Source organism: Protopterus annectens, chromosome 13.part0 (genome assembly GCF_019279795.1).
Source record: "Protopterus annectens isolate FY-2018-M chromosome 13.part0, PAN1.0, whole genome shotgun sequence".
Lineage (NCBI taxonomy): Eukaryota > Metazoa > Chordata > Ceratodontiformes > Protopteridae > Protopterus > Protopterus annectens.
In genome coordinates, this window is record NC_056747.1 from 243,684,378 (window position 1) to 243,704,569 (window position 20,192).

At 42.9% G+C, this 20,192-nt stretch overlaps 1 protein-coding gene across 1 annotated transcript in view; it reads left to right on the forward strand.

Annotated features, from left to right (window-relative positions):
• The window catches only part of R3HDM4 (R3H domain containing 4), a 207,817-nt gene that overhangs the window by 63,312 nt on the left and 124,313 nt on the right, over nt 1-20,192 (forward strand). Inside the window, exon 4 of the mRNA XM_044054800.1 lies at nt 18,046-18,169. Within this exon, the coding sequence (XP_043910735.1) occupies nt 18,046-18,169 (124 nt within the window). The remainder of the gene's footprint in view (nt 1-18,045; nt 18,170-20,192) is intronic.

Below are 20,192 nucleotides of genomic sequence, written 5' to 3' on the forward strand. Positions count from 1 at the left end.
GATCATGCCCTCTTTGTCAAGAAGCGCTTAGAGTAAGGCAATGGGCAGTTTCATCGGACCACTTTCTAAAGGCAAAGCGCATTCCACGGAGCTCCAGGGTGATGGCGGACAAGCTGAGCAGAACCAGGGTGATGCCGGACAAGCTGAGCAGAACCAGCCTCACTGGTCTCTCAATCCAGTGGTGATGGACAAAGTATTTTGCCTTTGGGGCCACCCTTGATGCAACCTCTTTTCCTCCCCTCTGAGCAACAAGTGCAGCAGTTACTTTGCCCTGATCCCCCCCCCCCACCTTGGGAATCACCCAGAGACTCTCTTCTCCATGATTGGCCACCAGGTATACTGTATGCCTTTCCTCGATTCCACTGATATCTCAATTTCTGAAGAAAACCAACAGGTCAAAAAACAAACTAATCCTCTCAAAAAACAAACTAATCCTCATTGCCCCGTTCTAGCCTCATCAGGCGTGGTTTGATGGCTATGGTCTCATCTGCTTCAGAAACCATGGATACTGGACCCAGCTCCAGCCCTACTCTCCTAGCCGGAAGGTCTGGTTCATCTTGAACATACAGCATCTCAAGCTCACTACATGGCTTCTCCAGTTCCCATGATAGCCAGGCATCCCTCCCACTCCTCCTTGGTCCACTGTATTTTTGTCGCCCACCGCAAAGCTTCAGCTAAAAAAATGGTACCACAGCAAGTGGCAGAAATTTACCAAATGGTCACTAGACTGCAGTCTTGACCCTCACTCAGTGCCGGTTTATAGTTTTACACTTTTTGGATTTACTCTTTGAGGTGGGTGCTTCAGCTTCCTCCGTTTAGAGTGCATCTGGCTGCTATTCCCAACTTCCATATTGGGTGCAATGGCTCATCCTTATGTCTCATAAACTTTGTAAAGCCTTTTTGAAGGGAATGTTAATACTTAGACTGCCATAGAAGGAATCTTCAGTGCCTTGGGATTTCAATTTGGTTCTACAGGCTGTCATTTCACCCCCTTTTGAGCCATCAGCCAATTGTGACATAAAATTGTTGCTTTGGAAAACTCAATTTTTAATGGCCATTACCTCTGCCAGGAGAGTATCTGAAATGCAAGCCTTGTCATGCAAATCTCCCTACGTAGCCTTTCATAAAGATAGGGTCTCCCTTCAGACAAATACCTCCTTCCTTCCTAAGGTTGTTTCCAAGTCAAACATCAATCAGGTTTTACATCTCCCAGTCTTTTTTTCCCAATTTTTCTAACAAAGGAGAGTACTGTTTATATTTACTTGATATTCATAGACCGTTACATTTATACCTTTACAGAACTAAAGATAAGAAAATCTGACATAGGTTCATAGGTTGGTACTAGGCTGTCGGCCCTAGGGCCTGTACAAGCCTAGCCATAACAATTCCCTGGATATTTCTTCCCACAGTATTTACTTCCCTGGACCCCTGTCTAGCAGAGCGACTGACATGATCCCTGGGGTGAATTTCCTATCTCTTTTGAAGAGGGCCAAAGAGGTGCTCTGCTTGACATGTATGGGCAGTCTATTCCAGAGTCTGGGGAGTCTCTGGGTCAGGAACCTATCTTTCCAGCATGTTTTGTTCATTGTGATGACTAGGTTTAGATCCCTGGAGCGTGTCTCTGAGGGATTGGGATTTCAAGTGTGGCATGTCCCAACAGCTCTGGGTTTGACATGGCCTTGTATGTTAAGCAGAGTTCGTCTTTGAGTAGACTATATGCGACAGAGTATAGGTGGAGTTTATTTAGACGGTCAGGAAACTGCATCTGCTTTAGGCCTGTGATTCTTTCAGTGAGGTATTTCTGCGGCTTTTTCAGTTGTTGCAAATGTCTTGAGTGGTACAAAACTAAACGGGGCGTTGTATTCTATAATGGGTCTAATGAGGGATGAGTACATTGGGACAATGACCTCCTTTTTCCTGGATGAAAAGCCCTTAGTGATAAGGTGTGCCACATAGAAAGATTTCCTGACTGTTGTGGCGATGTGGTTATTGAAGGTGAGACCACTGTCCGACTGTGTCCCTAAGTCTCTTATCACACTTTGTGTTTAGTGTACTGCCACCTATGTGGTAATTCATGGGTATATGTTTTTTTCCCAAAGGGGTAACTATACATTTCTTGGCATTGAGCTTGAGCCCATGGCTCTGGCACCAAGCATCTGCTTCTGTAAGGCCCTTTTGTAGAATGTATGCATCATTTGGGGATTCAGTAATGGCACCCAGTTTGCAGTCATCTGTGAACTTTGTTAGCCATAGTGTTGGCCTGTACTTCAGAGACGTAGATGCCAAACGAGCAGTCCCAGGACTGAACCCTGAGGTATTCCACTTGTCACATGTCTGGAGCTGGGTTTGGAGTCACCTACTTGTACGGTGTGGGTTCTGTCAGTAAGCCAGTTGGCAACCCATCGAGTGACATAGGGATTAATGCCAACTTAGTAAGTTTTATCTATAATTCCAGAGTGGGGGTGGTGTTGAAGGCCTTGGCGAGGTCCAGATAGGCTGTGTAGACGACCTTACCCTTGTCCACGGCTCTGGAGACTGAATCAATCCGGTTCAGGAGACAAGATCGGCCCTTCACGCACCCAAACTGTGTGGGGTCCAGTGTTTGAAGGTTGTCCATGTCTTTGTTTATAAGTTCCATGAGAATACGTTCCATGGCTTTGCAGATCAGGCTCGTCAGACTGGGGCAGTAGTTCCCGGGATCCAAGGTGGATTCCCCCCTTGTGGAGTGGGATTACTGTAGCTGTACGCCACTCAGTGGGCACGAAGCCTGAGGTGAGGCTATGATTAAACATGACACTTAGGTGAGGTGCCAGTTCATTTTGTAGTTCATGTAGTACACAGCCTGGTATGTCATCTGGTCCCATGGATGCTGTATTCTTAGCTTTGGGTAGTGCATTTTTTTACCTGTGTGGCCGTTATTACCAGAATTTGGCTATTTGTTTCCTTTTCTTCAGTTACGTCAGGAAGACCAGTGTCTACAGTCACTCTGGCTAAATGGCTTAAAGACTGTATAATCTTTGTTTACGACAAAAAAGGCATCCATCCACCAGGACCTGTTAAAGCTCATTCAACAAGAGCTATAGCAGCTTCTGCAGTGTTTCATGCCAAAGCTCCTTTAGATGAGATTTGTATAGCAGCAACTTGGGCATCTCCTCACACCACTGTTATGCATTTCAAATTGGACCTGGTCTCTATGGGTCGCACATCTTTTGGCTCAGTGGTACTCAGGAATATTCTTCCATGAGACCTCCCAAAATTCAGGTGGCAAGGGACTCTGTCCCACAGTCAAGTATTACATGAAGATTGACAACATCTGATGTCATACCATAATGTTCCAGCTGTGTTGTTGACCTTCACTAATCCTTGACATCCCCCCCTCCTTAGCCCTACTTTTAGAACTCTTGGTGGATCATATCTTCTCAAAGACTGGCCTGTATAGTTTTGACTCGGATATAGCCTCATGTTATATGTTTTTCTGGTCTGTCACTATCCTTTGCAAACTCTGTCTGAGGTGATTTGGTAAGGAGGATTATGGGTAGAGCTTAGCTTGAGAGATTTGGAAGGAGCTAGCTGGAATAACGGGCAAGTCCGTTCCAAGGCTCGGAAAGTACAATTGTATACACTTACCATAAATGTAGATGTTCAAGTGTATTCACTGTTGCAGTCATTACATTTGGGTTATCTGCTTGCAGGTAGCCCTCAGTCGGCCTGATTAACAAAGTCTTGGGTCCTGCGTCGGTTGCTGTCCCTTCTTCCATGATGTCAGGTCATCAGGGGTATAAAATATGCAGCCGATGCCATTACATCAGTTTTTCTTGCCCCAGATGTCAGGTGCCCCCCCAATGGGGAGCAATTAAATATAAAAGTACAATGAAATACCTCCAACAAAAAAGCAAATACACCAAAAAGGCTTTTAAGCATAGTAAAGGAAAGTAGAGGTATAGCCAAAAGAAGTTAGGGGGCTGGAGGGAGGGTAACCAGGACTGCAACAGTGAATACACTGAAAATCTACATTTATGGTAAGTGTACACAACTGTACTATGTACTTCGTGTTTCACTGTTGCAGTCATTACATTTTGGGTAGATTCTCAAAGCTGTGGTTGGGAGGAGGAATTTAGATAGCATTAGGACCAGCTATAAAGCCCTGCAAGATTGCAGTGTCAAAGCCAGCTCTGGATTTAGAGAAAAATTGGCAAATGGCAATGCTTGGAGAAAGTATGTACAAAACTCCAGGTAGCAGCTTCTAGGATATCCCTGGTAGGGATGCCTCTGAGAGAGGCTGTAGAGGTAGATGCAGCCCTGGTGGAGTGAGGTCTGATCCCCCGGGGGATAGGTTTTCCATGGTGCTTATAGCAGAAATTAATGCAATTGCCTATTTGTTTAGAAATTGTTTGCTTTGAAATAGCCTTCCCCTCTGCCCCTGCAGCAAATGCTACCAACGGTTGTTCAGATTTCCTTTGAGGTTTAGTCCTGTCCCAGTAGAATCTGAGTTGTCTGTGCACATGTAAGGAATGCAATATCTGTTCTCCTTTGTTCTGTGGATTGGGAAAGAAGGTTGGCAAATGAATGGACTGATTAAGAGCCACACTGGATACCACTTTGGGCATGAAGGATGGATTGGTTCTGAGAGACACCCTGTCCGCATGAAAGATGATGAAAGGCTCCACTGCCCTAAGGGCCTGTAATTCCGATTTCTTTCTAGCTGAAGTAATTGCTAAAGGGAAAGCTGTTTTCCAAGAAAGACATTTTAGGTCTGCAGTAGCAGCTGGTTTGAAAGGAGGTAGTGTGAGTTTCTCCAAAACAAAGTAAAGGTCCCAGGCTGGGGTTGGAGCTCTCCTGGGTGGTCTTAAATTTTTGGCCCTTCTGAGGAACTGCTTGAGCAGTGGATGAGAAGAGGGGCGGGGGGGTGGTTCTCTGTTATAATGAGCTGAAATGGCTGAGGCGTGGATTTTAATGGAGGAAGAAGACAGGCCCTTGTGAAGCATCTCAGTTAAGTATTGTAAAATCTGAGGTAAATTGGTCACTGCTGTGCTCATCCCTTGAGATTGGTTCCAGGCACAGAATCTTTTCCATTTTTCAGCATAGGATTTTCTAGTGCTAGGCCTCCTTGCCTCTAAAGTGATATCCATCACAGGTTTACTCAGGGATGGTAAAGGAGAGATTATGTAATTAGCCAGGCTGCAAGGTTCAGTGTTAGAAGCTGAGGGTGCAGAATCTGGTTCTCCTGTTGAGACAACAGGGAAGGAGTCTGAGGCAGGGGCCATGGGGAAAACCGTGACATACTGCGCAGGAGGGGGTACCAGTGTTGGCGTGGCCAGTCTAGAGCAATCAAAATCATCCTTGGTTTGTTCTGTTTGATTTTTAGTAGTACTTTGGAGAGCAGAGGCAGAGGGGGGAAGGCATAGACTGATAGGTTTTTCCAGCTGAAGGACAGAGCATCCACTTTCCAGGCTTGTTTGTGGGGAGTCCTTGTGCAAAATTTGTTCAGTTGGTAGCTCTGGGGATAGGCAAACAGGTCTATATCTGGGCTTCCCCATTTGCTTGTCAACATGTTGGAAATCCTTGGTTCCAGTTTCCACTCTTGTGGGGCCATGAGGTTTCTGCTTAGTCCATCTGCCAGTGTATTTAACTTTCCTGGCAGGAATTGAGCTTGTAGGTGCACTTAGTAGCTCAAGGCTGTGTTCCACAATGCCATGGCTAGTCTGCAGAGGGGGTAAGAATGTGTGCCCCCCTACTTGTTTATGTACCACATAACAGTGGTGTTGTCCGTCTTTACCATTAGCTGTCCTGGAAGAATGTGTTTCTTGAAGGCTGTCAGAGCATTCTGTACAGCTAATATTTCTTTTTGATTGATAAGCAGGTGCATTTGCCCTGAATGCACTTCCCTGCCAGGTGAGCCCCCCCACGCATAGTCTGATGCATCTGTTGTTAGGGTTTGGGTGGCAGGGGGTGGTGTGAAAGGTAGTCCCTTGTTTTGGTGGCAGGCCTCTGCCCACCAAAGGAACTCTAGGCGTAGGCAAGGTGTGATAGGAATCATTGCTTCTAGATCCTGAGAATGTTAACACCATAGGCTTTTTAGATACCACTGTAGTTTCCTCATATGCAGACTTGCATATGGAATTAGAAGAATGCAGGAGGCCATGAAACCCAAGGCTTGCAGTATTTGTTTTGCAGATAGCAGGGTCTTTGTGACTATTTGTTTGAAGTAGGTTGTCAAATGAATTTGTTTCTCTGGCGTGAGGTAGGCTATCTGGGAAGTTGTATTCAAGCTTGCTCCCAGGAATGTAATTTGTTGGCAGGGTACCAGGTGTGATTTCTTTTCATTTATGGTGTACCCCAAACAAGTTAGAATCCTTTGTACAAAGGCCAGATGATTCAAAAGTATGTCTTGGCTTTCTGCCTGAATTAGACAATTGTCCAGGTATGGGTATATTTGAATATTTCTTTGCCTGCAAAATGCAATAACTGGAGCTAGGCACTTTGTGAATACCCTGGGCGCAGTAGATAAGCCAAAGGGCAGAGCAGAGAACTAATAGTGCACGTAGCTTGCGTTGAAGCTTGGGTATCTTCTGCAAGATTCCCTGAATGGAATGTGCAGGTATGCTTCTTTTAAATCTAGTGTTGCCAACCAGGCATCTTTGCCTAGCATAGGAAGTAATTGTTGAAGAGTCAGCATCTTAAATTTTGGAATCTCCAGAAAGGTGTTTAGAGTAGACAGGTCCAGGATAGGACATCATGAATTGTCTTTGCTGGGTGCCAGGAAAAGTCTCGAGTAGAATCCTTGTCCCCTTTCTTCTTCTGGTACCAGTTGAATAGCCCCCATACTTGAGAGAAAGTGCTTGTTTTTGGGCCTCTGCCCACTGATTTGGGGGTAGGTCCGGCCACCCACTTGATGATGGCAACGTGTGGAAGTGAAATCTGTATCCCTGGGACACTATATTTAAAACCCTTTTGTCCTGGGTAATGAGTTCCCAGTTCTTTGCATGAAGAGCAATCTTTCCCCCAAAGGGGCAGCCAGTTGATAAGTGCTTGGAAATTTTAAAAGGAAGTCATTGGGACAGTTTACCATAGGGGGAGTCTTATTACTCCCAGATTTGGAAGTGGAGGCCCCCCACTGCTTAGTCCTGTGTGTCCCCTGGGACTGAATCCTGGGGGTTTTGCTTTGTCTGGGTTTGGCTTGAGAAGACCCGGAAGGGGCTGGAAAGGACCAATTCTTAGAAGGCCAGTGCCTACTAAATCTAGGAGGCTGAACTTGTAAGAAATCTTTAACAGTTTGCATAGATTTCGCTTTATCTTCCATCTTTTTAAAAACTTCCTCAGCCTTATTGCCAAACAGGCGGTCCTGATTTAAGGGAGCATCCAACAATTTAGCTTTCACATGAACAGGCAAAGATTGCTCCTTAAGCCAAGTATGCCTTCTGAGCACAGACCCAGTAACAGCGGCCCTGTAAGAGGCCTCTAATGAATCAAAATCACATTGCAAAGTATGTTTTCCAACTTGTTCAGCAGAGTGCATTAAATCCTGTAATTCTTTATTTTCCACACAGTCAGGAATCAACATAATTTTCTTTTTAAACAATCCAGTAACATGTTGCTGATACTTTAACATATGAAACTGGCAGTTTAAAGCCTAAGGTTACAGAAATGTAAACCTTCTTACCCCATCTATCCAGCGCCCTGGAGTCTCTATCAGAAGGGGGAGGATTTTTAGCAGTAGAAGCCTTAATGCCCTTGGGCCCCTGTGAAATAGTCTCTGGATCCGCAATAGGATTTTTAAAAAGAAACCTATGTGATTCAGGAACCCTGTAGTATCTGTCTGATTTTCTGGGAGCAGGAGGCAAGGAATCGGGCCAAAACTAGATTCCGAAAAAGCATCATCAAAGATGTCTAGTACAGGAGGAATAGCTAAAGGCCTATGCTGGGGTAGGAGTAAGAAATCCCTAAGCCTCTTTTTTGAATCCGAAAAATCCTGGCTTTCCCAGTGGAAACGCTCCCTTAGAGTATGTAAGGTTTCCCCAAAAGAAAAATCCTCTGGAGGGGAAGCAGAGGGAATGGAGTCCTCTGCAGCAGAACTCTCATAAGTAGATAAGGGCAAATCCAGATCATCAGAAGAATCAGAAAAAACAGAATCCTGGTCAGAAGATTCATAAATCACTTCAGTCCTAGGCCTCTTAGAAAGGGGGGGGGGGGGGTTGGCTAACCCTGATTAGAGTTATTAGATCCTCAGCCATTCTTATTTGCTTTTTAGGCATAGAGGCGTGAGCATGTGGCCTGGGCATCAGTTTTTTAGGCATGGTTCTAGATTTAGGCCTAAGAGGAGAAGGAGGCGTCGGTTTAATATGCAAGTCTGATTTCAGGAGTCTGCCGACCGGCACATGCGAACTGCTTCTGCTTCGGGCACCGCACGGCAAGAAAGTCCATAGGCCTGAATACACCCTCAGACGCCGGTGCCTGCACAGCGGCTCCGGACCCATCCAAGGTAGAGACATCCGCGGGTTCTATAGTTGAAGCATCTCGCAGCCTATAGTTGAAGCATCTTGTGGCATACCGGACTCTGAATGGGGACTCTGAATGGGTCTCAGTAGAGGCCTGCGAATCAGAAGTAGCGGGTATCTGGGGCTGTGAAAGCAACTCACTGAGTACCGGCGAACTGGCAACTGGCTTAGGAGAAGCGTTGTCGGCAGTTTTGGACCTTGGCAGCCTGTCTCTGTCTTTATCTTTGCTTTTTTCAGAATCCCAGTAGTCTGATGGCTATCCGACATTTCTGGATAATTAACCAAGAACCAAAATATTTAGAGGCGAAAATATACAGACGACGGATAGTGCACTGATTAAATTAAGCACAAAACCCGACACCAAGGTACGTCGTGGTCCAGGTCTAGGCAAGGAATACAGTACGAATGAAAATCCTTGAGGTATTTGGTTTCCACAAGTAATGCAATTATTAACTTTTACTGACATTGGTAAGGAGCAAGAAAAAGTTTCCCCAACTGGGTACTTGGCTTTAGTTGAAGACTTTGTTCTGAAACTCGAAAATGAAAATTTCAGGAGTCTGCCGACCGGTACATGCGAACTGCTTCTGCTTCGGGCACCGCACGGCAAGAAAGACTGATGTAATGGCGTCTGCTGCATGTTTTATACCCCTGACGACCTGATGTCATGGAAGAAGGGACAGCAACCGACGCAGGACCCAAGACCTTGTTAATCAGGCCGACTGAGGGCTACCTGCAAGCAGATAACCCAAATGTAATGACTGCAACAGTGAAACACGAAGAACATCTGAGCCCACAGTCAAGTGCTAATGAAGACTGACACAGATGGAACATTACGGTAAGATATAACTTCATTTTAACCACGTGTAGTGCAAAGAAGATTAGACTGTGTTGACATGCAGAAAGGTCATCGTAATCTAGTGCCAGCTGGCTACATGTTTTTTGTTTGTTGCATCACTGTTTACTTCAGTTCAGTAACGTTATTACCATTCTTAATAAGGCCCACGTGCAAGCATGGACTCGTTTCCTGCTCCTGTATAGCTCCATTTGTTAGTGAAGAAAGTTTTTTCATACCTGTTTTAAACTCCTCCTGTTAACATACCTCTCTGCTGCTAAAAATGGTGTCATTCATTTGTGCCATGCCCACTTCGGGCAAGTATTTTAGGTTTTGCTCACATTTTACCTTGCTCCCCTCTTATCTGTTGAGTACATGCTAAAGTGCTGCAACTTTTCTTTTTGTAGCTTCTCATACAGACTTAGAATGGAGATGGGGGTGAGGAGCACTGCTTGCTGTCCACTGCTAATCTTTTCCATAGCTTTTTATTTGCTGTTAGATTTTTACCTTCAGCGATGGGTTCCCAGATGGGAATTCACCATTGAGGCTAGATTTGCACTGAAGAAATGTAAGACTATCCATAGTAACCCTGCAGTTGTGATTGATGATGGAGGTGAGTGATATTAGTGGTACTAGCTGATGGCCAAGTGACAAAATCCACTATTTCTCCATTGTGTTAGCTTTCCAGTTGCAAAAAGTCTTAACTTCAAATGACAGTCTGGATATGCATGTGTCCATTATGTCATAAAGTACAGTACAGTATATTTGCCTGACCGCAGAATGAAATGGCCATTGTTGTCTGCCCTTTAGGTGCAGTTAATATTCTGCTTCCTTTTTATTTCCCCCTCTCCTCCCGTTTTCTTCACCTGTCCTATGCCATCTTGAATGTCTGTGTCTGTTGCATTGGGCTACATCCCTGTCTGTGAAGAAGTACTTCTACAGATCAGTGGAGTAGTTGTTGATTGCATTTGTCTGCATGCAGTTCCTTTTTTGTCCTTGGCTGCTCTTCCCCATGGTGAATTCATGTCTGTTGTGCACCCAAATTGTGTACACCCCACCATGTTCCTTCTGAGCTCCAGTTTCTCCACTCTGCTGTTATCTTTTCTACTCCATCTCAAGCATCATTCTGCCTTGCTTTCCTCTTGATTCCTGGTAGCCTGAAATTGCTTGCTTTGTGTGGTCTCCATACCCAGAGCAGTACTCTAGGATGTGGTAAAGTTGGAATATTATTTCTTTCTGTATTTACTTCACTTTGCCAGCCTACTTATTTAGTTGGTTTGAGTGGGAAGGAGTGGAATGGATCTCTGTGACCTCTTTCAACCATGACCTAATTACAAGTTTTAGAAAAAAATATTAGAAAAAGTGCAGTATGATTAGTGAGATTTTAATTTGGATGTATATGGGGCTATAAAAGAGCAAGAATGTTTTGGCAAAGATAGTGATAATTCTGTGAGGGGCAGTAGTCACCAAAGTAAATAATGTTGGAAGAGCTTTTCAAAAGTATTGTATGAGATGTCATGACAGTAAAGGAAAGAGATTATTGAATAATGGGTTGGGGTAGAGTTGGTGTATAGAGAGAATTCGGAGCCATTAAAATGAAGGACTGGTGAAACTGTTATGCTGCAGAGGTACTAAGAAGAGGTGAAGTTTTGGCACTAACTTGAACGTTGATAGGGCCAGTAGACAGAACGGCATTCCTGGTCATGGGGCAGTTTAGTGGGAGGCCTTGTATCCTGGGGAAAAAAGGAGGGTAGCAAGGAGATTTGAACCATCATGAATGGACAGAGGATTGATTATAAATTTGGTTAGTAATGTTTTTTAAGGAAGGAGTACATCAAATATGTGTAGATTGCAATGCAGTGCTATTCCTTTTGTGGAGTGATCCCTAAAATAGATTTTGTTTAGACTGACCTGAGGTTTGATAATGCTGGCATCTGGCTGACGGAAGAAGGCAGACTGTTTTCGGCTGTAAGGATCAAAACACATTTCCTTTTGTTAGCTGAACTTGGCTTATGTTGAGATTCTCAGTGTTGGAGCAGCTGGATTCTGTAAGTTGCATTATATACAGGGTATACTTCTGCAGTTTGTAGTGAAACTGATGCAAAACCTCTAGTAGCAAAATGTGTGCGTCATTGTAAAAAAAAAAAAAAAAAAAAAGGCAAATTATCACAGCCATATCTTAATTTTTCCCTGCTTAAAAATTGTATTTACTTATGTAATATGTTTAATCTCACTGGAGGCTCCAACAATTAGATTTCATGAACGGTAAAGGCAGTGAGGGTTCAAGACTGGCTTTAAGTCTTTGAAGGACTGGCTGGGTGGGACAGGATTGAGTAACCATAAGGCTGCAGGTTCAAATGTGTGTGTGTGTGTGTGTGTGTGTGTGTGTGTGTGTGTGTGTGTGGTATGAGAGAGTGAGAGATGTACTTGCTTCATGGGTGACACAAGTGGAAGAGCGCTTTTGGGATTTGTCAGATGTGGGTGCTGGCAGATGTTGACACTTAAATGCCACATGCTTTGTTTTGTACTGATTTCATTTGGGAGAAGTCCCCTTGTTTGCTTGGTTATGACCATCTCCACATTCTCTTGCAGGCTGCCTGGATCTGAATTTGAATGTGCCCACAGCCATGTGTATGCACACCTTAAGGTCCTTGGAACATGACTGCAGTGAAGCACTGACATGGCTCTGCCTAAGCAGAATTACCGTTACCACATATCACTGCGGTGAGGCTGGAGCAGAACCTTGATGTGCCCCAAGCTGATTATGGTTCTGTTATCGTTCTTTTTAACATGGTTCTTGTCAGGCATGTTCACTGTAAGGTACGTTATACTTAAAATCTGGGGTCCACTGCCAGTCAGCAGAGATTCCTGTTACATGACGTTAACAAGGATACTGCTACATAACTGTAGGCAAGAGGTAGCTGCTTACTGTACCAGAAGCAAGTCTCATCTTGCTGAAGTTTGGAGATGGGTGTCTAAAAGAAAAAACATAAAAGAACCATGGCATGAATAGCTGAAACCTTACAAAAGCCTGATAGCTGTGCAAAGTGCTGAGAAGGGTAGAGAGTTAGTGGCACTTAATTGCCTTTTGTGCTAAAAAAAAGGGCTAATTATTCTGTCTCCGGTCACTTGCTTGCCATTTATTTATTTATTTACAGTTTGTTTACTGAGATGTGCAATGAGACTGTGCTCATTTTCAGTAGGCGCCGATGGAGAGAAGCGCCATACCGTTGACGATAACTTAAATGAGTACCACGCAGACAGTTTTGTGCAGTTTTCATTTTCTATATAGAGAAATAATAATGACAAGCCAGGTATGTAAATCTAGTTTGATATTGATGGGCTCTTGTTGAAATAATGAGGACTGGAATTGTTCCTCAAATAGTGAGACTGTGCAAATGGAGAGTACATATACAGTGGATATCTACATACACAGTGGATATAAAAAGTGTGCACACCCCTGTTAAAATGCCAAGTTTTTGTGCTATAAAAAAATGAGACCACAATAAATCGTTTCAAAACTTTTCCCACCTTTAATGTGACCTATAACCTGTACAATTCAATTGAAAAACAAGCCAGTCTGTTAGGGGGAAAAAAATGTAAAAAATAAAAAAACCTACAATAAGCTGGTTGAATAAGTGTGCACACCCTTAAACTAATTGTTGAAGTACCTTTTGATTTAATTACAGCATTCAATCTTCTTGGGTACACACCTGCAATCAATTAAAGAGAGACTGATTAACCCCAAATAAAGTTCAGCTGTCCTAGTAGGATTTTCCTGACTTTTACTCAGTTGCCTGCTACAGCAAAAGTAATAGTTCGCAGAGACCTTACAAAGCATCAAAGGGATCTCATTGTTGAAAGGTATCAGTCAGGAGAAGGGTACTAAAACATTTCTACAGCATTGGATATACCATGGAACACAGTGAAGACAGTCAGCAAAAAATGGAGAAAATATGAGATCGGTGACGTTGCAAAGAACTGGACATCCCTCCAAAATTGATGAAAAGACAAGACAAAAACTGGTCAAGAGACCTACAGCAACACTGAAGGAGCTGCAGGAATTTCTGGGAAGTACTGGTTGTGTACTACATGTGACAAAAATCTCCTGTATTTTCCATATGTCTGGGCTATGGGGTGGGGTTGCAAGATGGAAGCCTTTTCTTACACAGAAAAACATCCAGGCCCAGCTAAAATTTGCAAAACAATACATCATCTCCCAAAAGCATGTGGGAAAAATGTGTTATGGTGTGATGAGACCAAGGTTGAACTTTTTGGCCATAATTCCAAAAGGTACATTTGGCACAAAAACAACACTTCGCATCACCAAAAGAACACCATCCCCACGGTGAAGCATGGTGGTGGCAATATCATGCTTTGGGGTTGCTTTTCTTCAGCTGGAACTGGGGCTTTAGTCAAGGTGGAGGAAATTATGAACAGTTCCAAATACCAGTCACTTTTGGCCCAAAACCTTTAGGCATCTGCTAGAAAGCTGAAGGATGAAGAGGAATTTCACCTTTCAACATGACAATGACCCCAAGCATACATGCAAATCAAATAAAGAATGGCTTCACCAGAAGAAAATTAAAGTTTTGGAATGGCCCAGCCAGAGCCCAGATATAAATCCAATATAAAAATCTGTGGGGTGACCTTAAGAGGGCTGTGCACAAGAGATGCCCTCGCAATCTGACATGTGGAGCGCTTTTGCCAGGAAGAGTGGGCAAATATTGCCAAGTCAAGATGTGCCATGCTGATAGACTGTTACCTAAGAAGACTGGTGTAATTTTAAATCAAAAGGTGCTTCAACAAAGTATTAGTTTAAGGGTGTGCACACTTATGCAACCAGCTTATTGTACGTTTTTTATTTTTTATATTTTTCCCCTAACAAATTTGTTTGTTTTTCAATTGAATTGTACAGGTTATAGGTTGCATTAAAGGTGGGAAAAGTTTTGAAATTATTTATTATGGTTTCATTTTTTTATATCACAAAAACGTTTACAGGGGTGTGTACACTTTTTATATGCACTGTATATGAAGTCCAGTATTGCAGTAATTTGGAGAATTCCTCTGTTCCAAGGTACTACAGTGTCGGATTTAGTGTGTGTAAGTGGTGTAGGTGTGATAGTACAGCAAGTTACAGGGTTCACCATATCTCCTTTATAGTCCGTGTATTTGCTAAGTGCAGGATCTACAATTTTGCTACTTCTGATGTAATGTAGCAGTTGTAAGAGTCAATACAGAGACATGAAAACATTCTCTAATATGCAGATATACAGGAAAAATAGTGACTGGTTAATAAGATGTACACAGGTGGATTATATCTTATGTAGAAGGGCCAGTCTGAAGGAGATTGGAGACTGTAAAGTGGTGACAGGGGAAAGTGTAGTTAGGCAGCATAGGATGGTGGTTTGTAGGATGACATTGGTGATCAAGAAGAGGAGGAGGAGTGTGAATGCGGTACCAAGGATCAAATGGTGGAAATTGAAAAAGGGTAATTGTGAGGTGGAGTTCAGGGAAGAGTTAAGACAGGCACTGGGTGGCAGTGAAGAGTTACTGAATAGCTGGGTAACTACAGCAGAGCTAGTAAGGGAGATGGCTAGAAAGGTGCTTGGTGTGACATCTGGAAAGAGGACTAGGAGACCTGGTGGTGGAATGAGGAAGTACAGGAGAGTATACAGAGGAAGAGGTTGGCAAAGAAGAAATGGGATTATCAGAGAGATGAAGAAAGCAGACAAGAGTATAAGGCGATGAGGTGCATGGCAAAGAGAGAGGTGGCGAAGGCTAAGGGTAAGGTGTATGATAAGAGTTGTATGAAAGGTTGGACACTAAGGAGGGAGAAAAGGACCTGTACCGACTGGCTAGACAGAGGGACCGAGCTAGTAAATATGTGCAGCAGGTAAGGGTGATAAAGGATAATGAGGGAAACATACTCACAAACGAGGAGAGTGTGTTGAGCAGATAGAAAGAGTACTTTGAGAGGCTGATGAATGAAGAGACTGAGAGGGAGAGAAGGTTGGATGATGTACAGATAGTGAATCATGAAGTGCAGTGGATTAGCAAGGATAGCTATGAAGAGGATGAAGAATGGAAAGGCTATTTGGTCCAGATGACATACCCGTGGAAGCATGGAGGTGTTTAGGTGAAATGTCAGTGGAGTTTTTAACTAGATTGTTTAATGAAATCTTGGAAAGTGAGAGGATGCCTGAGGAGTGGAGAACATGTTTTGGTACAGATTTTAAAGAATAAGGGCGATGTGCAGAGTTGTAGTAACTACAGAGGGATTAAATTGATCAGTCACAGCATGAAGTTATGGGAAAGAGTAGTGGAAGCTAGGTTAAGAAGAGAGGTGATGATTAGTGATCAGCAGTATGGTTTCATGCCAGGAAAGAGCACTACAAATGCGATGTTTGCTCTGAGAGTGTTGATGGAGAAGTACAGAGAACTCTGGTCAGAAGGAGTTGCATTGTGTCTTTGTGGATTTAGAGAAAACATATGACAGGATGCCTAGAGAGGAGTTGTGGTACTGTATGAGGAAGTCAGGAGTGTCAGAGAAGTATGTAAGAGTGGTACAGGATATGTACGAGGGTAGTGTGACAGCTGTGAGGTCTGCAGTGGGAGTGACGGATGCGTTTAAGATGGAGATGGGATTACATCAAGGATCAGCTTTGAGCCCTTTCTTATTTGCAGTGGTGATGGACAGGTTTACAGGCTAGATCAGACAGGAGTCCCCATGGACTATGATGTTTGCAGATGTTTGCATATGACATTGTGATCTGTAGTGAGAGTAGGGAACAGGTGGAGGAGACCCTGGAGAGGTGGAGATATGCTCTAGAGAGAAGAGGAATAAAGGTCAGAAGAACTAAGACAGAATATATGTGTGTGAATGAGAGGGAGGATAGAGGAATGGTGAGGATGCAGGGAGTAGAGGTGGTGAAGGTGGATGAGTTTAAATACTTGGGATCAGCAGTTCAGAGTAATGGTGAGTGTGGAAGAGAGGTGAAGAAGAGAGTACAGGCAGGATGGAGTGGGTGGAGAAGTGTCAGGAGTGATTTGTGACAGACTAGTACCAGTAAGAGTGAAAGGGAAGGTCTACAAGAGGGTAGTGAGACCAGCTATGTTATGTGGGTTGGAGACAGTGGCATTGACAAAAAGGTAGGAGTCAGAGCTGGACGTGACAGAGTTAAAAATGTTATTTGCACTTGGTGTGATGAAGGTAGACAGGATTAGGAATAAGTATATTAGAGGGTCAGCCCAGGTTGAAGGTTTGGAGACAAAGCCAGAGAGGCAAAATTACGTTGGTTTGGACATGTGCTGAGTATATTAGGAAAAATATGCTAAGGATGAAGCTGCCTAACAGGAAAAGAGGAAGGCCAAAGATGAGGTTTATGGATGTGGTGAGAGAGGACATGCAGGTGGTTGGTGTGACAGAGCAAGATGCAAAGGATAGGAAGAAATAGAAACAGATGATCCGCTCCCTAATGGGAGCAGCTGAAAGAAGAAGGTATTGTCTCTTAAAATTTACAGTGAGATTAAACTAGAAGCCGTCCCTTGTAAGAAGGCATTGAGAGCAGTATTTGAGAGCTTTGAAGCTCAGTAGTAATGTTTTTCCATCAGTTAAAACATGAAGGTTTCTGAATTAACTTGGAGCTTTTCCAATTGAAGATGTTATTGGTTTATAGAAACTGTCTAGGAGATGTTATTTAAAATGTGGTTGCAATGTTTTATCACATAGTATCATTACACATTCATTGCAATAAATATAAACACAGAGAGTAAAGCTGATTTGGAGCGAGTCTACGGTCTAGGAAATCTGAGTAAAGCCAGTGGTTGGATTCAGAAAAACATGCCCTTAGCTACAAATGAGTTAGCAGAAAAACAAAAGTAACCATGTCTAGTAGTAAGTACATTTGTCCCCTGTTGATAACTTCCTGTTTGCAAAGTGTTTGCTGTGCTACGGCCTAAATTTAATACCCTGGGTTATCTGGAGAGCTGGTTTACATTATATTCAGAGTACACAGAAAACACTCTTGCATAGCTGCTATAACTGTAGCAGCATAGAGCATCTCCTTTCAGATGCTATTGCTGTTTGTTAATTTCGGGTGTAAAAACACTTGCCTAGCTGTATGCAGAGTTTGGCTGACATTATTGGGTGGGTTCATAAAGATTACTACAAGTTGTGTAACCTTTCTGAATTCAAGTACTGCCCCGCCTCAGTGCTTTTGCTGTCTGTTTACTCAAATTGCATAAAGTGAGCAAGTCCCCACTTTGTCTCAAGCCTGCCATCGGTGCAGAGCCATTACTGGAGGGGACTGGCTTGTGCAGCAAGGCGAGGTCTGTTCTGAGCTACTTTACAAGTTAGCAGAGCTCAGTAACCCCTCCCTCCTTATTTATTTATGAAGGATTCGTTTGGAGTCCTCTGTTTTGGCATCTGTCAGTGATTTATAATAAGTGCTGTGGCTCACAGCCCTCTTTGAGCCACAATACTCACTTTCTGTATCCCATATATAAGCTGCTAGTATATCAGAAGGACAGTAGTGTTATGTTGCACAGAACTGAAGAAATGCATGTTGGGAAGGCAAGGATCCTATGCAGATACAAGCTGTGTATACTGGCCATAACTAATCATTGATTGGGGCATAATGCTGATGTTGCAGAGTAGCGAGCAGAGTTTTGATCTATGTGTGTTCTTGCACTGCTTGACTTTGTTCTCCATGTTAGGTTTGGAATGATTTCCTGAACAGATCTGGAGAAGAACAAGACAAATTAATTCGCTGCTTGGATGAAGAAAGTTGCAAGAAACATAAAGGGAAGTTTTCTTCCAAATTTGAGGACAGAAGAGAAGGTAACCAGAATATTTTTTTCTGTCTGGTAAACTTTCTTCCTAGTTTTGGTAGCAACAGTTTCTAATAATTATGCAGAAATTAATGTTTTCAGAATGGATCAGGTGACTCGATGGCTTCAACTTGTCCTTGATGCTCCCCTTTATTTGGGGGAAAAATAAGGAAAAAGAAACAGTACAACAAAGAAAAGAGCAATGTTTCATACTACTACTGACTTCAGAAAAGGAGGTTTAATTGTTGGGGGGTGTTACAAAGTACTGTTTTTCCCCTTGAGGCCAATCTCCCTCAGACTAAATAGTGCAAGTTGGGAGAGAAACTGGATATGGCTTGTCCTGCATTAAGTGTGTAGTCTTGCCATTTGATTGCTTCTGTTTAGGCATAGTAGAATAGCTGACAGTTATGATTTGTAACTTTTACATGTCTCATCCTTCTGAAGCTGCAGTATTGATTTGTGCTACTTTGCCTGAATTCCAGGTCAGTTTATTTGGTATTGTCAGTTTTTTAGTTAGTTGTAATAGCAACACTTTTTGAGTTAGTTCTTTGCTGAAATCCACAGGCAGAGATCAGTGTACATGCTTTTACATTTTACATTATTATTGACTTGAGAGCATGCTAAACTCATTGTGGATAAAACAGTATAATCCTGTATGTTACTTCTTTTGTTTGTTACTCCTAATTTGGACAGTGTATGGCAAGCTTCTGAATTTAATTACTTTAAGGTAGAGTTGTAATTTTCACTCCCATGTATATTGCTGTTGTGTTGCCTCTTCCATCTATATTCCAGTCCCACTCTCATCTGGTTCAACATCACAGAGACCAGAACATACCCCAGCAAACAGTAAGCTTAAGTCAGGAAAGTAGTCCCACATGAATCACCAGAGTATTCCAGAACACACATGCAAACCTAGGGATGGTTTTGCATGAGCAGTTGCTCTACCAACATGTGTTTTTGGATTGCAACAGGAAACTTGCAACACACTGGAGAAGAGTCTCACAAAACAGTAGAACATGCAAACTCCACATGGAGGGCTTTTCAGCCTGGAATTAAATCTGGGATCCAGATGCTTAGACGCAGCAACAGTAATGACCTTGTCACCGTGTTGATCTGTCTTCAGTGACAGAAGTTACAGGAGTAAGTCTGCAAACTTCTACAGCAAGTTCTATGCCAGGTCAACTTCATGTAATATTGGTTTAGTCCTGGCTTGTTACAAATAATTGTTTAATAAGCCTCACTAAAGTTTGAAAAATAATTAAGGAATTTTTGTAGTAAATTTAAAATGATGCAACACACACACACACACACACAATAAAGTGTGTGTGTGTGTGTGTATATATTATATATATATATATATATATATATATATATATATATATATATATATATATATATATATATATATATATATATATATATATATATATATATATAAAATGGGTTCACTATATAATATCGAATTTCAGAATCTCGAGATCATAAAGCTGAAACCTTAAAATCCCGAAACCCCAGAAGCACGAATTTCAAAATTGCGACTCCTACACTCACCATACACCGCACACATACACACACCTTCCCCCCACATATAAACCTACACTACATACAAGCAGGTGGGCAAGCCCCCCCTGCACCCCCCCCCACTTAAGTATACTAACTCCAAGGTCGCACTACACAGACAAACACACAAAAACACCACCATACAAGTTACATTCCCCTCGCATCAAACTCGTCCATGTGGCTTATTGCCCATGCTAAAGGGACGTCTAGGGCAGCAAGTACAGGCATTGCCATAAGGTGACATGCTTGGATGCGCTTCTATGACTTCACAGAAGCCTTCAAGTCTTCCTTCGTCAACGCTTCGGTTGATGTATCCTCTTTGCTTGTCCCAAAAGTTAAAGACACACTAGCCAGTTGTTTGAAGGACTGAAAGGTCCTTTCTGCTGTGAGTGTTTTGTTTTTCTACTCCTCAGCGATCCTGTTCTAGGAATCAAAGGATTGGGAAAATGTGGTTCAAAAAAAATCCCAAGGGC